The 18,723-nt window shown below is 33.9% G+C and overlaps 1 protein-coding gene across 6 annotated transcripts in view; it reads left to right on the forward strand.

Moving 5' to 3' along the window:
- LOC129000963 (neural-cadherin) overlaps nt 1-18,723 on the forward strand; it is a 477,113-nt gene that overhangs the window by 163,962 nt on the left and 294,428 nt on the right. For all 6 annotated transcript variants that reach the window (XM_054428065.1, XM_054428066.1, XM_054428064.1 and 3 more), the window contains 3 exons: nt 10,490-10,681; nt 12,880-13,012; nt 18,165-18,278. In XM_054428065.1, coding sequence (XP_054284040.1) covers nt 10,490-10,681; nt 12,880-13,012; nt 18,165-18,278 — 439 coding nt within the window. The remainder of the gene's footprint in view (nt 1-10,489; nt 10,682-12,879; nt 13,013-18,164; nt 18,279-18,723) is intronic.

The raw sequence follows: 18,723 nt of genomic DNA on the forward strand, positions 1-18,723 counted from the left end.
TTACCTTAAATAAATCTTCAATTTTTGTAATTGGAATCACATAAAAATATTTTATTAAGTGGCATTTTATTTAAGATGTTATAAAACCAAATTTTAAAAGTTTGGTCGTGGAGTAATTGTAAATAAAGTCAATAATATCATTCTCTGAACCTGTTGACTATCTAACATTTATTGATGCAATATGCTGACTTTCGACAAATAAAACATTATAAAATCCCTTAAAATGTTTAAATAAAAATAACATACCTAAAGATATTCAGGAAACACTGCAATAGCCTAAACATTATTCTTAATAATTAGGCTTTAACTTATTCCAATGACAATCAGAATATGAAGTAAAGTAAACCTAATGTTTTAAATCATATTGTCGTATTGAAAATATAAAAGATAAAATGGATTAAAAGTAAGTTTAAACTCTTAGGTCGCTTTTGATCTCTTTCTACTATTGTTGAAATATGAAAGGGGTTTTCGTGTGCATTAAGTTTAATCTTTGTCATATTGTTTTTAAAGAACAGGAATTAGTATTATAAAAACACAATTATGTCCTTCATGTAATAATTGTTTGTAATGATCGTTATATTATACTTCAATAACGTAAAATTATTATATTGGTTTTAAAATTGATTCGATAAAATTAATGTTAGGTAACAAAAAGAACCCCCTCCCTATCCTTCATTAGAGAAATGTATTAACATTTCAAATGACAACTAGATTACATTGTTTGTTGTTTATTGTTACGCTAGACATTTCTGCAAGTTCAGTAGCTACAGCAACAAACATTGCCATGCTACGCTTTGCTTGTTTCAGCTTTATTTGTGAGCACAGATTGTTATTTGTTCACGGCTTCGTTTTGCCAACATTTGCTCTGCACTTGGCGTTTGTTTTTGTTTTATTGATTTGTTCTGTTTAAATGCATTTGTGTGTTATTGTGTTTGTTGTTGATGTTTTGTTTTGTAAATTTTGAGAGGTTTCGGTAAAATAATGTGTGGCAATTAGTTACATAATTCGCCTGTTGTTTCTTAAAGTGTTTTTGTAGTTTGTTAATTAATTATAGTATGTTAAATGTATCCTCCACAAAAATTAATAGTATGTATTATATGTTTTTGTGAAAATGACATTTTAAAACATTAATTTCTTCATAATAGTTTTACATATTCCGTTTTAAGTAAATATATTTTAATAAATATATATTTAAGCCATTTAATTAATTAATCTAACATTAGGGGAAAACTGAACATCAGTCATTTAAAAATAGCTAACCTAGTCAAAAACAATTTATAATATTATATCTTGCTCTATTATATTTCCATAAATCACAAGGCTTTAAGATAAAATTTATTGTTTACTTGATCCAGTGGTCAGCTACAACTGATGGATTTATGGGGTTTGATTTATGTAAGCTTATGTTTTAAATGTTAACATTAATCATGAATGAAATTTTTTACAAGTTTATCTATTACTGTATTTATTTATAGAATATATATCATATACGAATGGACAATAACAAATTATTATTTACGAACTATACGTCTTCATGCACTGCAGGTTATCAAAATAAAAATATTTCCTTGAAAAAGTCTTCTGCCACACACACAATGATAATCAATTAGAACAACAGATCGATAAGTATAAGGCTGGCAACGTTTAGAGATTTGCCATTTTTACTACTGAATCGTTGCAACTGCCATTCAGTTTTATTTTAATCATAACCAAATAAAAGACACTTATTATTGAAAATTCGCCAAAAAAAATGTATTTACCATAAACATTCTATTATGTTTTTTAGCTAGTGCAAACATGTCTTCTTTAGCTACCCTGTAGAGCAAAAACAGACTGGAATTGCACAGTTCACAGTCAGTCGTTCTGTGTACCTTGTTTACAATGCATGATAAATATCTGGATAGTTTACAGTTGGAGGCTAGCCACAACCCCCCTCCCCCACACAGTAGCTTTGATAATGTTGTTGTTGGTTTTGGGGGGGGGGGGTTGGTTGGTACTAGGGGTGCAATCCACCCTTGTTGACTATTTGGGTTCCTGTTCCAGTTTTGAGACTCCCCCTTTCGCTCTAGATTTCTGAGACTTCGATTTAATCTTTGCAATTTGTTAAATAGAGTGGAAAATACAGAATGTCTGTCCTAGAAAATGTTGTTGCTCAAGAAGTGTATGAAGTTTGTTGGATTTGTTCAAGTTAAAATAATGTTTTTTTCATATAGAGTTTAACAAACACAAGTAGACTTCTCATCCCATTGTACATTTTTAGTGTAATTTCATGCCCGGTGACACTGATCGTAAGCAAAATGAAATTATTACTTTAATTACAAAAATTAACACTAACAAATTGTAAACAATACACGACCTCTACAGTGCACCGGAAGGAACCAACATTCTTCAGTTGATCCATAAGGATGAGAAATCTACTGAAGGAGTTTGTTTTATCTATGGTTGAACATATGTGTAGGCTTTACGTATAGAAATATTATGACTTTAAAAACACATTGGATGAATAATTATGGTATTTTTGTTTTGTAACTTGTATTATTCCAAAGAGTTAATAATTAATATTGTAAATTAGTATAAGTACCTTTTTGTATATAAAAAAAATGTAAAACACCAACATCATGTTTATACCGGTATAATTTGACAATATTTAATTCCTTCCTCCTAAATAGCAATAAAATTCCATTCTGACATCGGCTCATGTTGTTCACTACTCAAGTTGTCTTGTACAAAATGTTGTGAGTTATGTCCCCTATCCATGAAAACTGCTTGGTAATATACTTTAGATACTTAATGTTAGTTTAAGTCTAATATAAAAGATTCTTATAAGGGAATAAGCTTTAGGTTACTAAGGGTTAAATTTTTCTGAACTATTGCTTAACAATGTGACTACCTTTTCAGTGTATTTTAAAAGTCTATGTATTTTTTATTAGTAAAAAATCAAGAGAGGTAGATAACCATTAAAAAAGTGTTACAAATTTTAAAAAACACCATATGAAAAGTTTATGCCAATACTCATGATGTGGAAATTCACAAATAATTCTAACTAAAAAAATGCAATTGATAAATTTTTTAAAACATTTCCACTAATTCCATAAAATCATGTTACAAATTAGAACATAACAAACAAGTAATAATGAGTCAGATGCAGCTGATACAAAACACGTTACTTTGACACAAAGATAACTTGGCATACTTGTAATGTAATTTAAGTTGTAATTGAATAACTGGCAAACTGATCCAGGAGTTGGGAGATAGTCTTAAGCTTAATTAACCCAGTGACTTGGGAAGAGTTCCTTTAATATAATTGGAACTGATGAAATATACAGCTTTTAATTAGCCGCCTTTACAATAACGTTCGGTGAGTTAATTTAATTACACCCACCACGCTTAGTGTGATTGGTTTTTGTTTTCAGTTTCAGTAGGTTGGTAGCATTGGGGGTTTAGTAAATATGCTGGAAAGTGATTTATAGGCAACAACATACATACAACGATATTTTGAATCGATAATTATTTTGACTTGTAGTTCTGTTAATTAAGTGAATTATGTAAATAGTTGTTAATTTAACAACACCAAGTCATTAGGTAACCATTAATCTATAAAAACATCTTAACATATTTTGTGTAACTTGATAAAATCTTTTTATTGTTAAAAATTTAATCAAAAGTGAGAAAGTTTTCAAGCCATGATATCTGACATCCCAATAGAAAGAGGAATTGGTTGACCTTCTCCTTCCCTCCTAAATCTCGAACGAGATTTGATGAAATACATTGGAAGACGTTTGTAGCATTGATAACAATGAACCAGTATCGGGTTGTATTTGGTGATCCTATACATAATTTTATTTTTTATAGTTGATAAAGTAATATCCAAGCTGCAGATCTACTTTTATCAATTAACTCAACTGAGTTAGGCTGCACAGAATTTGGATTTACTGTGTCTTAAAACAGAAAAAAGTAACTGTTTAATTTGTGCAACTCTAATAAGAAAACAACAATTTTTGCTTCGTCTCATTACCTAACTAAACACTTGTTTCGTCAAAAATAGGAGAATTATGGAAAAAGAAAAATACAGGTAGAAATATTCTTTTATCCCAAACAATAACAGTCTTCTACCTTTGACCAAAGATCGTATTAATAATGGTGGTATAACCCTCTAAAATTCATTATTGTAATTTAAAATATCAGTTAGTATTTAAAATTGCAATTCGTTTGTCAGTGAATTGCATTATCTTTATTAGTTATGTGTGTAAGTGTGTAAACATTTAAATAAATTCTTTTGAATCACAGGTCAATACTTAAATATACTGTAATTAAAAATAATTGATAAGCCTAAATTACAATTTCTACATAACGGCACAGGGAATGTAAATGCTAACATTTTAAAGTGATAAATAAATAAAATCATTCAATATATTTACTTGGTTATTTGTACCTACAAATTTTGCACACAACCATAACAGCTTGCTTATTTATGAAACAAATTGCATAGTGTTGTGCTAACGTTTTAACTTATACAATTACTTCTTTCTGTCAAAAGTAAGAAAAGTCTCGTGTGGGATGTGGTGAGAGAAAACTCCCGATATCCTGCGAGTATCGGGGATCACAACGGGATAAATCAACGTCAATGGGAGAACCGAGAACCAAATACCACAGAGAGATGTATCACTAAACTAACAGGAACTGTAAGCCTAATAGAGTTGTAGGACTGCCTACTTCATTGCTAACGTTGTGGGATATCATGTTGGATAGTGTAACTATTGTTATCGAGTAAAATGGTGTTTTTCTGAATGGTATGTATTGGGAGTTTTCAAATATTATTACTAATTTTTGATATTTACCTTGTAAACATGACTAGCTCAATTGAATATGTTCGTCCTTTTTTACGTCTAGACAAAAATATTTTTTTTTCAAAGTAATGTCAAAACATTACAATTTATCAAACAGTAATTAATCATTCAGTAATTAATTAATTAATATTGTCAGTTTTAGTCAGTTTTTTGGATTAGTTTGGCATGTTAGGCCTACCACGGATTAAAGTGTAGAACAAAAAAAATGGTCTACTGTTAATTTATGCGCATATTTGCTAATTAAACATTTGCCACGTTAACAATCACGTGTAAAAATTATAACTATTGATTGATATATAGAACTGGTGTCTTATAACTTATACCTTCTACGAACCGCTTGGTTTCAGAAAAAATTCTTCAATGTAAGCATAGAAAGCATATCAAATCAAAGATCTTTAAAAGTAGTATACATTGCCGCAAACACTAGCTCATAAACGAGTCAAAAATGGCAGCTGTTTAAAGACATCTTAAATTTTAGAATGTTGACAATTACAACGATTGTAATATTGCAAATTTAAGAGACATTCCGACTCCCAGGCTGTTATGCCAGGAGGTAGTATATCACTGAACATTGTGAAAAATATTATTTTGCCGGGTAACGTTTTTTAAGTTTTAAAGCTCGTTTGATGTTTAAAAAAATATATAACCGTTACGCGATTTTTGACAGCCTCTAATTATATAGGATCAGTTAGAAATTGACACCCCTTTTGAGACTCATACCATTGACTATTGGATACTGAAGCTGCTACCTCATTCCACTGAAAATTACTAACGTGAACACATGCGTTTGAAATATATATTTATGTCACAATAAGGTACTCGTGCTAATTACCTTGTCCATCACAATATTTTTTATAGTAAAAAATATTAAGTTGTTTTTTTACAGATTATCATTGTGTAGATTACGTAGACAAAAGTTATTTTGCCATTTACTGAATAATTGTATTAATTTTTCTCTAAACAAGCAGTGCTATGCTATAATTTGTGATTGAAATTGCATCTACCCGTGTAATATTTGGTGTGTCAATTATTACATTTTTACATGATAGGACTCTTTTGTATCTTCGTGTAATGAACACCAAGGCTTTCATTTGAGAAAACTTTTTAAAAATGTTGTCAAAACAAGAAAAGCTTGTAAAGTGAACCACCATTATTCAGGGATAGTCATCAGTTGCAGGGGATGAGCTTAAATAAGGAGACAAAAGAACTGGAGGGGAGGGAGGAGTTAGATTCATTAGGAATGACAATCACCTCGCCTGACATCGACATCAACAGCTGATAGTGAATGACACATCGGTGATCAGCTGGTTCTGTCGTTCATTACAGCTGACAAACTTTTAAATAACTACACGTCAAGACTAATTTGTTTTAAAATCAAATAATGCTTGATTAATGTGTTTTTTTACTCTAATTACCTGTGTGGGTTATACATTTGTTTAAAAAATAAACTGATAAGCTCGAGTCATGTTTTCATACTGACATGTTTTCAAAAATTATATTGACAAATATCTAATTATTATATTTTTATCGATTTATTGATTTAGAATACAGTTGATGATTATAGCCTCTAAGGTTCTTTTGTACAGTACCAACAGTTTTAATCCCTTTATTGAACGAAATTGTCAGACCTCGTTTAATTTAAACTTTGCCATCACAAAGTTGGCTTGAGTATTTCTCATTTCACCAGTAATTTACTGTAATCTGTTGGAGTTGAGTCTATTTGTTATCACTGTAAAGTTTGTGTACATTTACACCGATTGCAAACATCAGTCAAAGAATCTAGCGAGAGGAAGAAGAAAGTTCTGATTGGAAATTGCTGTTGACAGTTTTGTTACTAGTCAAAGTTTTTACTTGTTTAGTTGAACATCTTGCTTTTAGTAGTTTGACCTTCAGTTGCCTTCCATCTGATAAATGTCAGCTCAGTTGAGCAACAAATACAAGTTTTCAAGTTTGAAAAATATCTTGACAAAATTTGAAACTTACAGAAAGAAAACATTTTCTGTTATTCATTTATATTTTTTTTATCCTTTTGTAAAATGTTACTAATGATAGGTTATCAATGTTACGACACAATGTTGAAAAAGATCATAAAATTATGTTCGGTACCTAGTTAATTAGTTTATTTATTTTCTTGGCTAAAAGTTCCCTATGGGTTAATTTTTGATTGTAAAAAATATGCTGTTAAGACTTGAAAAATCACGATAATCAGTTGAGCAATATAATTTATAGGGAATATGTCCACAGAAATAGAAGTGTCTTTGGCTATATATCATCCATCTGAGTTGTTTTGGATTTGAAAGTATTTAAACAAAATTATATCATTCATAACATAGGCATACTGTTGAAAATAAATATTGATTTATTATCACATCACTACTGAAGACGTTATTTAACAATCTAGTGTTTTTTTTTCAATGATAGGATCTTGACAACTTTTTTTCTGACAGGGATACTACCAGGCATTGATGTACTGTTATTTTGTCACAGTTCCATAGTTACTTTGAAATTACATTATGCCTAGTATTATAAGATTATGTGACATTTTATGTGTTCTAACTAGTATTTTTGTAAACTGTAAAAAAATACCCACGCCACAGGAAACCTGCTGACTAAGCAGATTTCCATTTGCCAGATTAGATTTTCACTGAAATCTATTTGAATTACATTAGCTTCAGTGGGAACCTAGGTTTGCTGCTACAGAGAGGACAATAAAGGGTGTTCTTGGTTTATATTACTGGCTTAGTATATTTGCCAAGTTTTATCACAATATATCCATTAACAAACCATAACTTTTTACTTATTTGCCATAAGAATATCATGAGAATTTAAAATTGCAAATTTTTTGAATTTTCTCTGTAACCAATAACGGTATACTAAATTATTTGTTTTTTAGCTCTTAAAAATGGTTTAGAGAGAAAATTGAAAACCCCCCAAAAAACCCGGGTTCCCATGCTGGTAAGCAAACCAGTTCAATTAAATGTGGGTTAATATGTTTGTACCAAATTAAATCTAAATTATATGATTTTCCCCCGAGTTAATGAACTAACAGTGTTTTTGGCCTTTGGAGACATCAAAACAAAAAAGTAAATTGATCCTGGGGCTAGGTCTTACTATGAGACATATGATAATAGCTTATTCCCTTTTTTTGGGAAATTCACTTAAAAGACACCAGCTTGTGAATGCTCAATGATAATTATCTAAATAAAATATCTAAAAATGGTCTTATCGCTCACATTTCTACATAAATTCCGTTTTAAAATATTAAAACATGTTACCAAACAAACTCAACCCGTAAATAAAAATATATTTGATACTTTAAATATATAAAAGCAGTAAATTTAATCTAAATAATTGGATCAACTGGATGTTGGAATGGTATCAGCTATCGGTTTTGGTTGGAACCCAATATTTCATTGGGATATCGGTAAGCTTAAACCATAAATCTACAGATGAGCACAATCCCCCACCACCAACCACTATATTGAATTCCAAATCAGTAATCAACAGATATGCTGATCACCTTTGCATATATTAACAATATGTGCTTTACAATAGTGGTAGTTGATGGTTAGTTTTTTTGTGCTTCAGAGTTTTAAAAATATTTTTATAACTACTTGGATATTCTAATTCGCATATTTTCATTTAGTGAATTCCCCTATAGGGAAGTAGCTATTACCGTAGGTCTCATGGTAAGACCTAGGCTCGGGACCGATTTACTTTTTCATTTTGATGTCCCTAGAGACAAAAAACACCATTCGTTAACATTTTTGTATATGTATATCTTCACACGACAACTTGAGTAATTTTTGTCCGATTTTGATGAAATTTTGTTTAAAGGTGTAAGACGGGATAAACTTGAATGATGATCGGACTATGAGGATGGGGTTTTACGGGTCCTATGGGGTAAAAATTGGTTTTTCTCATTTTTGGCCCTCAAAACACAAAAATTCCCCAATTTCTCTGTAGCCCATTTTAAGGAGCTTAAAAATAGAAATGATTAAGTATAACAAAGTGTTTTTGTATTGGTTATGGTGAAAATAAAAATTTGCAAATTTAAAATTCCTATGTTATTCTCACGGACAACATCGTAAAATGTTGTAGTTTGCTTGTTTACGGTAATATTTTGATCAAATATGGAAAATTTATTCATTTTATACTAAGCTATAATTATTTTACTTTAAAACACACTTTATTAGTTTCCTTGTAGCAGCAAACCTAGGTATTTGTTAAACCTAATGTAATTTAAATAGATTAATTGAAAATCATTTCAGGCAAATGGAAATTCGCTTAGACAGCAGGTTTGCTGCGGTGGGGGTATTTTTTTATACCTAATGAGTACTGAGAGAAACGTGAGACACTTTTTTAAGTCACTAAACATTTATACTGAGAGAGATAAATCAAATTCACTAACAAACATTTTAAAATCCGCTCTATAGTTGTTACCAAATTTTTTCATTAGTTTGTACACTAAATATCTTTTTTAGTTTTGTTCTTAATATATACCTCAATGTTATTATAAGATGTTGTACATTGTAAGGGTTATGTTATATATTGTTTACCAAATATCAGTTTTATTCAATTATATTTGAAAACTGTGAAAAGAACCTGTAAAATATTGTATAGCGGTATTGGTTCGTTTCATAAATTAATATTTATTTATTTACCTACTTTATTACTATCTGATCATTCACTGCAATCTCTTTATTTTAGAAGTTTCATCTAAATTTTCATTAAAACCATAACAGTTAGAATTGTGAACCAACCTTTTGAATCACCCTTCACAAAGAGACTAGTATGCATGTCTTGGCACTTTCAAAGCTTTGTTGTTTAAGCTGCATTCTGCATTATTTTGTACCACACATTTCAGGGATCCAGGAATGCCAAATATGAATTGATTTACTCTCCTTTGTAATGTCTATGTTTTGCATGCCATCAAAGTTAGTGTGTATTTGATTTCAAAATGCTTTACCATAGTTAAATAATTTATACTTTTTACGTTTTGCATGGACATTATTCAATAATTCATTTGTTACATAAATCCAAAATACTCTGAAATCTAAAGATGTTACTCTTTAAGTTTTCTGTTTTGAAGCTTGAGCTCAGTACCTCAAATAAAATATACACAAGTGTAGAATATATTTCATTGGATTTCTACAAAACATTGGATACACATTTTCTTTGAGATAATTTTGTACCTATTGTTTTGACTTATACTTAACTTGCTAATGAGCAAGTACCTAATTTCTAAATGCTGAAGAACAATTGTAGTTTGGTCCCCAACATATCTTTTGGTTCCTTAAAAGGGTTCTTTGTTTCACTAAGGCTTTTAACATTATCGCTGTCGTCTACGTAAAACTATCACAACTTTGTATTGTAACTATGATGACATTTCAACCCCGCTGCTGAAATGGCCAAAATATCTGCAAAGCCAAAACATCAGCTCAACATGTTACTATGTATCTTTGTTTTTCCCCTGAAGACCACGCAAATGTTTGAATGTCCTTACTTTAAAATTTGCCACCTCTTCAAAGTTCCATCTACCAAACTTTCAAGTATTTTTTTTAGCATGAATCATTATAAGCTCCTATGGAGCTGTCACAGTTCCAGTCACATTGGCTAACCTCAGTTTCCTATGTTTCCAGACACAGACAACCAGAGAGTCATCATCCACGTCAAGGATGTCAATGATGAGCCTCCGTACTTCATCAATCGTCCGCTGCCCATGCAGGCGGTGGTGCAGCTCAATGCTCCTCCCAACACTCCTGTCTTCACACTGCAGGCGCGAGATCCAGACACTGACCACAACATACACTACTTCATCGTCCGTGACAGGAGTAAGTTGATCCATTACGTTTGTAATATTTTAAAGGAAAGCCAATTGCTATGGGAGGAATTTTTTGGAAAGGAGAAGAGTTCAGCTAACTTTCCTGAGTAAAATATAGTTCAGAGTTGAAGAGAACTTTTACTGGCTGAAGAAGTCCTTCTCCAGGACGAAATATTAGTGTTACAAGTCTGGTTCTTTTATTGTGTATTTATTAGTTCCTGAACTCTATTTTCTTGAGCTAGCTGAACTTCATACTTTTCCAACAAATTCAACTATATTTTAAAATATTTTCTGAGGATGGCAGGCTTACCTGAATGAGATAGAGTCCAAACTGGTACAGGATACACAAAACATTACACTATATACACAAAATTAGAATATTTCACTGTCACTGTCTCACCGACAGCATTTTCAACTAGGGAAGAGCGAGTTTTCTATGAACAAATAAGATTTCTATCTGAAAGAAATCTCTGCATTCCTTATAAATGCTGACAGTGACAGTGAAATATTCTTATGTTTTTTGTATATAGTGTAAAGTTTTATGTATCCTGTACCAATTTGGTCTCTTTCCCATTCAGGTAAGCCTGATATTCTCACAAAAAATCTTTAAATCCTAGGACCTCGTGCTCTATGTATATCTCCTTTTATTTTAAAATAACTAGTTTAATCTTGCAGTGAATCTTGATCATTTGATTTTTGCCTGATCTCTTTAAGAGGGAAAATAATAGATAAGCTTGTTAATATCCAATGTTAAAGCTATGCTGGTTTGGGTAAATAAAAAGGGTTAGGAGGTAATACATTGTAAATTATGAATCCATAAGTATCTGTATTTCGCTAATGTTAACCAACGTAAAGAACTGGTTATTGAAGAACCGTGAGATTCCTATATCACTTTTTGTGTGTTAAAACTGATGTCTTACTCAGTTTTAGAGGAACCCTAGTGGAATTCCTCATATGACAATTTTATGTTAACAATTTAAATTTTCATTACCACTACCTGGATTAATAATATGAGAAACCACAAACTCCTTGAGCATCCAAGTAGAATAATTTGTTGCTTGTTACGTTTTTGTTTTGCAATTTAAAATCTACATTTCAGAACCCAGTTCATTTTCAAAAAAAATTACAAATTTTACCGCACATTCCTTTTTGTTTCATTTTACAATTTTCTAGGTTTTTTCTTTATCATAGATTCTCCAATTAAATCTTGGTAACAAGATTCCAAGTAACACAGTTCATTGCTGAATACTTATATTTTATTTTCTAGTAAAACCTACACCTCATGGCCAGGCTGTTTTTATCATCCAAATTATCATTGGGAGTTATGGTTTACGGAATTTCCATCATTCACACATAAATTAAAATTTATAACAAAATAGAATAACTCATCTTTTGCAATCTTTGAAAATAATCTACAAATATATTTTAAACTTGAAGTACCTTTATGTCATGAAGGTTGAGATGTACAAATTACACTACAGCAAATCCTGACAAGTGAAAGAGTGATTTGTAGTGACAGGAAAAGATGTAGCAGATCACAAAGTTTGGTCTCATTCTTAATGGCTGCAATCTGTCATGCTTTTTGCTCGGTTTTGTTTACTTCCATGCAGTTTTGTTTAAAACTGATAGGTACTTTGGTTATAGTAGAGATCGTTTTAAATTTAATAGTAAAACTTAATGTAAAATGTGTGTATATAGTAATTACCTACCTGTTAAAAATATTTCAATTAATTATATATCTGATCTACTATGAGAAAATACTGCTATTATTTTCTCCAAAACATTATGCAGTTCTCAAATTAACAGTTTTGTAACATGAAGCAGTACTAAAAATTCACAAATGTAATGGATAAAAAAAACTTTCCTGTAACAGTTTGCAACTCATTAGTAGACTAAGATGATGAAATAAAATTTGACAAAATTATATCCAAAATCGGTTAAAATGTGATATAAATTGTATACAAATTATCATACAGGATATACAAGTTATTTTGTGTTATGAAAAGACCCAATGTAACTACTGGAAAGCCCATAAAAGTTTTCAGTACTGCAATCGTTGACTTCTTTTGTTACACAAGAATGTGTAACATAAAATTTATTTTAGAATTTAAATCATTATAAAAAAATAATGTCCCTTTGCCATTGTCACAAGGATGCATTTTATTAGTACCCAGGTGAACACAGTTTGAGATGATTCTTTGTTTGCAGCTGGTGGAAGGTTTGAGGTAGACGAGAGGTCTGGAGTTGTGCGGACCAGAGGCACCGACCCCTTCCAACTAGACATGGAGTACGTGCTGTACGTCAAGGCGGAGGATCAGAACGGACGAGTGGACGAGAGAAGGTGAGCAGTTGTGTTACTCTTACAATAATATTTTAATCCTCTCTAGGTAAAACGGATTGTGATCACATGCAATATTTGTTTAATGTAGGCAATATTCTTTGGAAGCACTATTTACTGGGATGAATGCAGTTGACGTTAAACATTTTAGGTTTGGTGGTTTATAAAAAAATCTTAGCGCTATGAGTCAAAAACAAAATAATAATATCCCCAAACTTTTACTTACAACCATCTATGAGTGTTATGCACAATATGCTTTATGCTGGGACCCCAACCTTGCCTCTCCTATAATAAGGTCTATGAGTGTATATCGCACAAAAACAGCTTAAAGATCTGCCGACGTATGCGGATACATGGGTGTCAAGTTTAGAACTGTTACACTTAAGCATTTGTTTGTCCATTGCTGTTAGTGTGGAACATAACTAGGTTTGATTTCTGGCTGAGTGGTGTTGTCCTATGTCTCTCCAGACTGTATTGGGGTTTCAAGTTACGTCTGTAACTTATAAATTTATAAACCAATAATAATGGCCCTCAGATAGTATTGAAAAAAAACTCAATTGACATTGAATGATGATTTACGGCTCGAAATTTGTAGTTTCCAACTAAAATATGAAGATAAAACCTGGACCACATAGCACCTTTGTTTAAACAACCTATAAATTTATGGTTAAGGATTTCTCACACTGCTTTATGAAATTACTGTCTCGTGTGTCTGTAAGGTTAAATTGATATCCTTTGAGGAGGAGTTCCAACCCAAACAAATAAGTATGTGCATTCACATGATTAATTTCACAGCAGTCCTCAAATGAATGTGTTTGTTTGCTAATATGTGTTTGTGTGCTGACAGCTGACATAAAAGTGAAGTAGTGTCCTATAAACCAAGTAAAACATAACCATTTGAACATGAGCTAAAAATTAGAGATTTTATTTTGTTTGTGGAATTGTAATGCCTGTGATCTAAGATTGAAAAAAATTAAAACTAAGATATACTTACTTGAATACTTACTTGAATACTTGAAGTCTGTGTCGTTGACCGATAATATCAGTATGACTGCGTCATATTTACTTAATACTATGAAAACTATTTACACACTACTTACACTGTGGCAATGGCTAAAAAGTGGCTCGTTGCCTAGCTCTTCAAGGCTGTAAAGAGGCCTATTTACCAGCCTGTCACGTAGGGCCGTCTTAAAATCGTCTAGGTCCAGGTCGCGTACATGCACCGGCAAGGAATTAAAAAACCTTATCGCAGACCTAGGATAGCTCTTCAGTGAGCGGGCTAGGCGGCATCTCGGCAAATCAATGTCACAAGCTTGACGGGTATGGTGACTATGAATATTGTCTCTCACAACAAAATGGTGGATATTAACCTTCAGCAGGATCAAGACATTGAGGACATACTGGCTATAAACAGTCAACACACCCAGCTCCAGGAAGATGGGACGACAGTGCGCTTTGTAGCCAGAAGATGTTATTATCCTCAGCGCCTTTTTCTGTAGCAGAAGTAATTCCTGTGTCCATGGAGAATGGCCCCACAGAACCAGGCCATACGTGAGGTAACTGTGAAACAGCGCATGATACACCGCTAGCAAATACGGTCTGGTAATGGTGGTTCTAAGCTTCCTTAAAAGGTGGAGAACTCTTGAGAGCTTTACACATACCTTTTCAATATGATGGTGCCAACTTAGCTTTGAATCCATCCAGAACCCAAGCAGCTTCACGCTGTTTTCCTCAAGACCGATCTTCAAGGAACATAAAAGGATCTGAGTCTTCTCCTCGTCGATCTTAAGCTTGTTGGCTATGAACCAGTCCTTGGCCAGCCTCAGGGAGTTGTCTGCCTCCTCCAGCAGCGGGTCGATGTTCTTCCCCTTTGTGACCAAGGTGGTATCATCTGCAAAAAGGAGGGCATGGCTGATTGTAGCAAGGTCATTGATCATTATTGTGAAGAGAAGAGGGCCCAGGACCGATCCCTGCGGAACTCCATGGGGAAGAGAGCCTATAGCAGAAGAAGCACCCATAATTGTTACTATTTGTTTGCGGTTGCCAAGGTAGTCCGCAAGAGAGCAGAAAACTGCGCCACCGATACCATATTTTCTCAGCTTGGCCAGAAGGATGTCATGTGACACAACATCGAAAGCCTTGCTGAGGTCACAAAGGCTGAGGTGGACCGATTCATTTTCCTCAAAGGCCTGGGATATGGTGTCGACCAGGCTCAGGAGTGCGGAGGTGGTAGATCGACCACTACGAAAGCCATGCTGTGAGTCCACCAGTAGGCCATTATTTTCAAAGTATGAGAGGAGTTGTCTCTTCATCATAGTCTCCATCACCTTAGAAAAGATAGGGAGGATAGAAATGGGGCGAAAATTTTCCATCAGTGTAGGGTTCCCTTTCTTGAAGATGGGCACAGTACGGGCCTTCTTTAGAGAGTCCGGAAAAAATCCATGAGCCAGGCACAAGTTGACCAGGTGCGTGAGAGGAACGGCCACGAGATCTGCAACAGCCCTGAGAACATGTGTAGAAAGGCCATAGACATCTTGGCTCTTGGAGTCTTTGAAATTCTTAATCATTTGGGATATCTCTCTTACACTCACCCTATTCCAGCAGGTAAATGAATGGACAGAGGAGTAGTCCGGCACAGAATCCAGAGGATCCGTCTGCAACACAGGTAGATCAGAGATGATGTTTCCAGCCACACTTGTAAAATATTCATTTAACTCATCAGGGGATGCTTGGATTTTAGGCCCGGGACCTGGCGCTCTTTCTTTATTGATAATGTCCCACGCAGCTTTACATGGGTTAGGGGCACTAAGGATGGATTCTGCATTAAAGGATTTCTTGGCCACATTGACTCTAACCCTATAGTTCCTCTTGATCTCCAAATAAAGAGAATAGAGCTGCCCTTTCCTACACATATCACTGGAGCCCTTATACAGGTCATGAACAAAAGCCATGTAATTTCTCATCCTCCTCAGTTCAGGGGTGTACCAACAATTGGCTGATTTGTTATGCCTTGAACCAGAGGCAGCGGAACAGACTTTACTCTTGGGGTTATATAATTTAGCTGAAAAAACATGATCAAATTCATCAAAAAATATACTAGAGAAAAGCTCAAAAGCAAGTTTAGGCTCGGTCAATGTGTACAGGGTACTCCAATCTACATTAGAGAGCTCATACCTAAACAGAGGCAAATTTTCCATACAGATGGGTCGCTTTATGATAGAGTAGTCCTTAAGCCAAGAAGGGTTAGAATTAAGGCTTACCTCAGAGCAATTCACACTCAGGATCACAGTACCATCGTGATCGGCCACGAGCGATGGAACAACCTCAGCTTTCACCTTCCAAGAGTCGAAGTTTGACGCCACAGAATCAAGACACGCCGTCCCTCTTGTTGGTTGACGGGATGCCACATACAGTCCGTAGGATCTGAGTAGGTTTACAAAGATTGACTCCTCAGTAGACGGACACTCAAGATGGATATTAAAATCCCCACACAAAATCAGGTTTCTTGGATTGAGGCCCGAGACATGAGTCAGGCATTGGTCCAGTTGGTCAATAAAGTTATTGAAATTCCCGTTAGGGGATCTGTAGACACACAATAATATGGTACCAGTATTGTCAATCAGAATAGCTGCTACTTCAAAGTCAAGTTCTAGACAAAAGGTATCGAGGTCAATTTTCCTGCATTCATAGTTTGACTTGGCAAATATGGCAGTACCTCCATTTTTATGAATTTTACGACAGTAAATGTTTGCAAGTTTTAAGTCAAGCAGATTCTTATAACAGTCACTCTCATCCGATGTTAACCAATGTTCCGTTAAACAAAGAAAGTCAGACTTAACTTCATGTAAAAATATAGACAGTGTTTCACTTTTGTTCCTTAAACATTGAACATTTAACGCAGCTACTTTAAAATTAGTGGAATGGGACAACTCTGTATTCAACACAATATTATTTTCACTAAGAGGCCTAGGCCTACTATTACAAGTCTGGGGGTCTGATTCGAGTGAACTACAACTATCACTATCAGTCTCTAGCCTAGGTCCATCTTTTAGGTTAGGTAACACAAGGTTTGCTATTTTACCACTGACCTGTAAATAGTCCTCCCTAAAAAAGAGTGGGGTAGTACAGAACTTCGTTTTTTGGGAATGAAATTTCTTACCAGGATTCCCTTAGGCCAGAACTTGGGATTGAGAATCACGTCAGCTAGGTTTTCAGGCAGTGCTATCTTGAAGGATTTATATGTTTTGAACCTTGATCCAAGTTCAATGCACTCACAGTCAGTTACACCCTTATCACCCAAAAATTGGGATAGTCCTTCTTTAGTCGTATTTGGTGACAATCTTGATATAAAGAACAAAGCTTGATTTCCGGCAGGTTTAAGATTAGTTTGCTCCCCACAAGTCCCTATAATGACTTCCTGTCTGTTTAATACTTTAGACTTAGCACTTTCCACCACTTTTCCTTTAGGTTTTTTACTCCCTAAAGCTTTTGCATAAGTAAGTTTTTTGTTTGGGGTTAAGTCTTTTGAGGTTAAATCTGTATCTTCTGCACGAGTAGTGTTGTCCTCAACATCCGCAGCCACGTAAATTTCATTTTCACTTTCAGTTTCAGTTCGTACAACCATTCCCATTCCAGATTCAGCTTCACTCCTTTCGGATCCATTTACTCCGGGTTGGTCTCGGTCCAGTCCGTTGACCCGCTCCGGTTCATTCCGTGGACGTAGACCGACAGTTTGCGTGTTCGATGCTCCAGCCTCTGCCAAAACTGCCTCGACATCGACATCAAGACAAGACAATACCTAACAAAACAAATTATTATCTCCCTCTATAACATAATGGTTTACAAGGTTAAGAAACACGTCTCAATGACATTGCAAGCTGACATTTTGGCCTGGTTGCTGATGGCCGTCTTCAAAGTATAGGTAATAACTGGACAGTGATAATTAGTTACTGATCGGAAGATGGCCGTCACCAACAACACATTAGTGTCATGACACAGTTCACTCTGAAGGTGTTGTTGAATGTGATTATAGAGGCTTCAATACTAATGTACCTTAACTTTAATGACCTCTTCTGTAAATTAATACAATTACCAACTGAATCTTTGCCAACCTTTCACTTAAGTAACTTAAGTAATGTCACAATTATTTATACAGATACCAGAGCACACCTGAAGAGCGTCTGTCCATCGTAGGAGGCAAAAGAGCGCCTCAGTTCTACATGCCGACATACGAGGCTGAGATTCCAGAGAACCAGAAGAAGGATTCAGAGTGAGTAAACATAATATCAACTATTTAAAATTTGATGCAGAGTCCCGCTAATCCAAACCACTTTTGAAAAAAATTACTTACTTTTATAATAGTTTTCACTATTTGTAATAAGTATGTAACATGGAAGAGGAGGGCCTTGGTTTTAAGGATATTATAAAGATATATATAGAACTGGCAGGCCAAGTTTTTTAGGTTTTTTTTTAGGTTAGTTGGCTTATCTGGATAAGGAAGAGTCACTATGGCATAAGAAACACAAAACTTAATTCACTATACACAAATGGATTACTTTAATATAAAAGCGACTCCAGACATGCGCCATTCGCCAAGTACGAAATATTTTACGTTCAGCGATCTATAGTTGTCTTGCTATTCGCCAATTAACGAGTAGACGTCTGCACACTGTGCTGTTTTCCGAGCAACTGTTAGTTTTACGTTCATTTTGGGA

Source organism: Macrosteles quadrilineatus, unplaced genomic scaffold (assembly GCF_028750875.1).
Source record: "Macrosteles quadrilineatus isolate MER2022 unplaced genomic scaffold, UCM_ALF_1.0 Scaffold_8__2_contigs__length_117827958, whole genome shotgun sequence".
Classification (NCBI taxonomy): Eukaryota; Metazoa; Arthropoda; class Insecta; order Hemiptera; family Cicadellidae; genus Macrosteles; species Macrosteles quadrilineatus.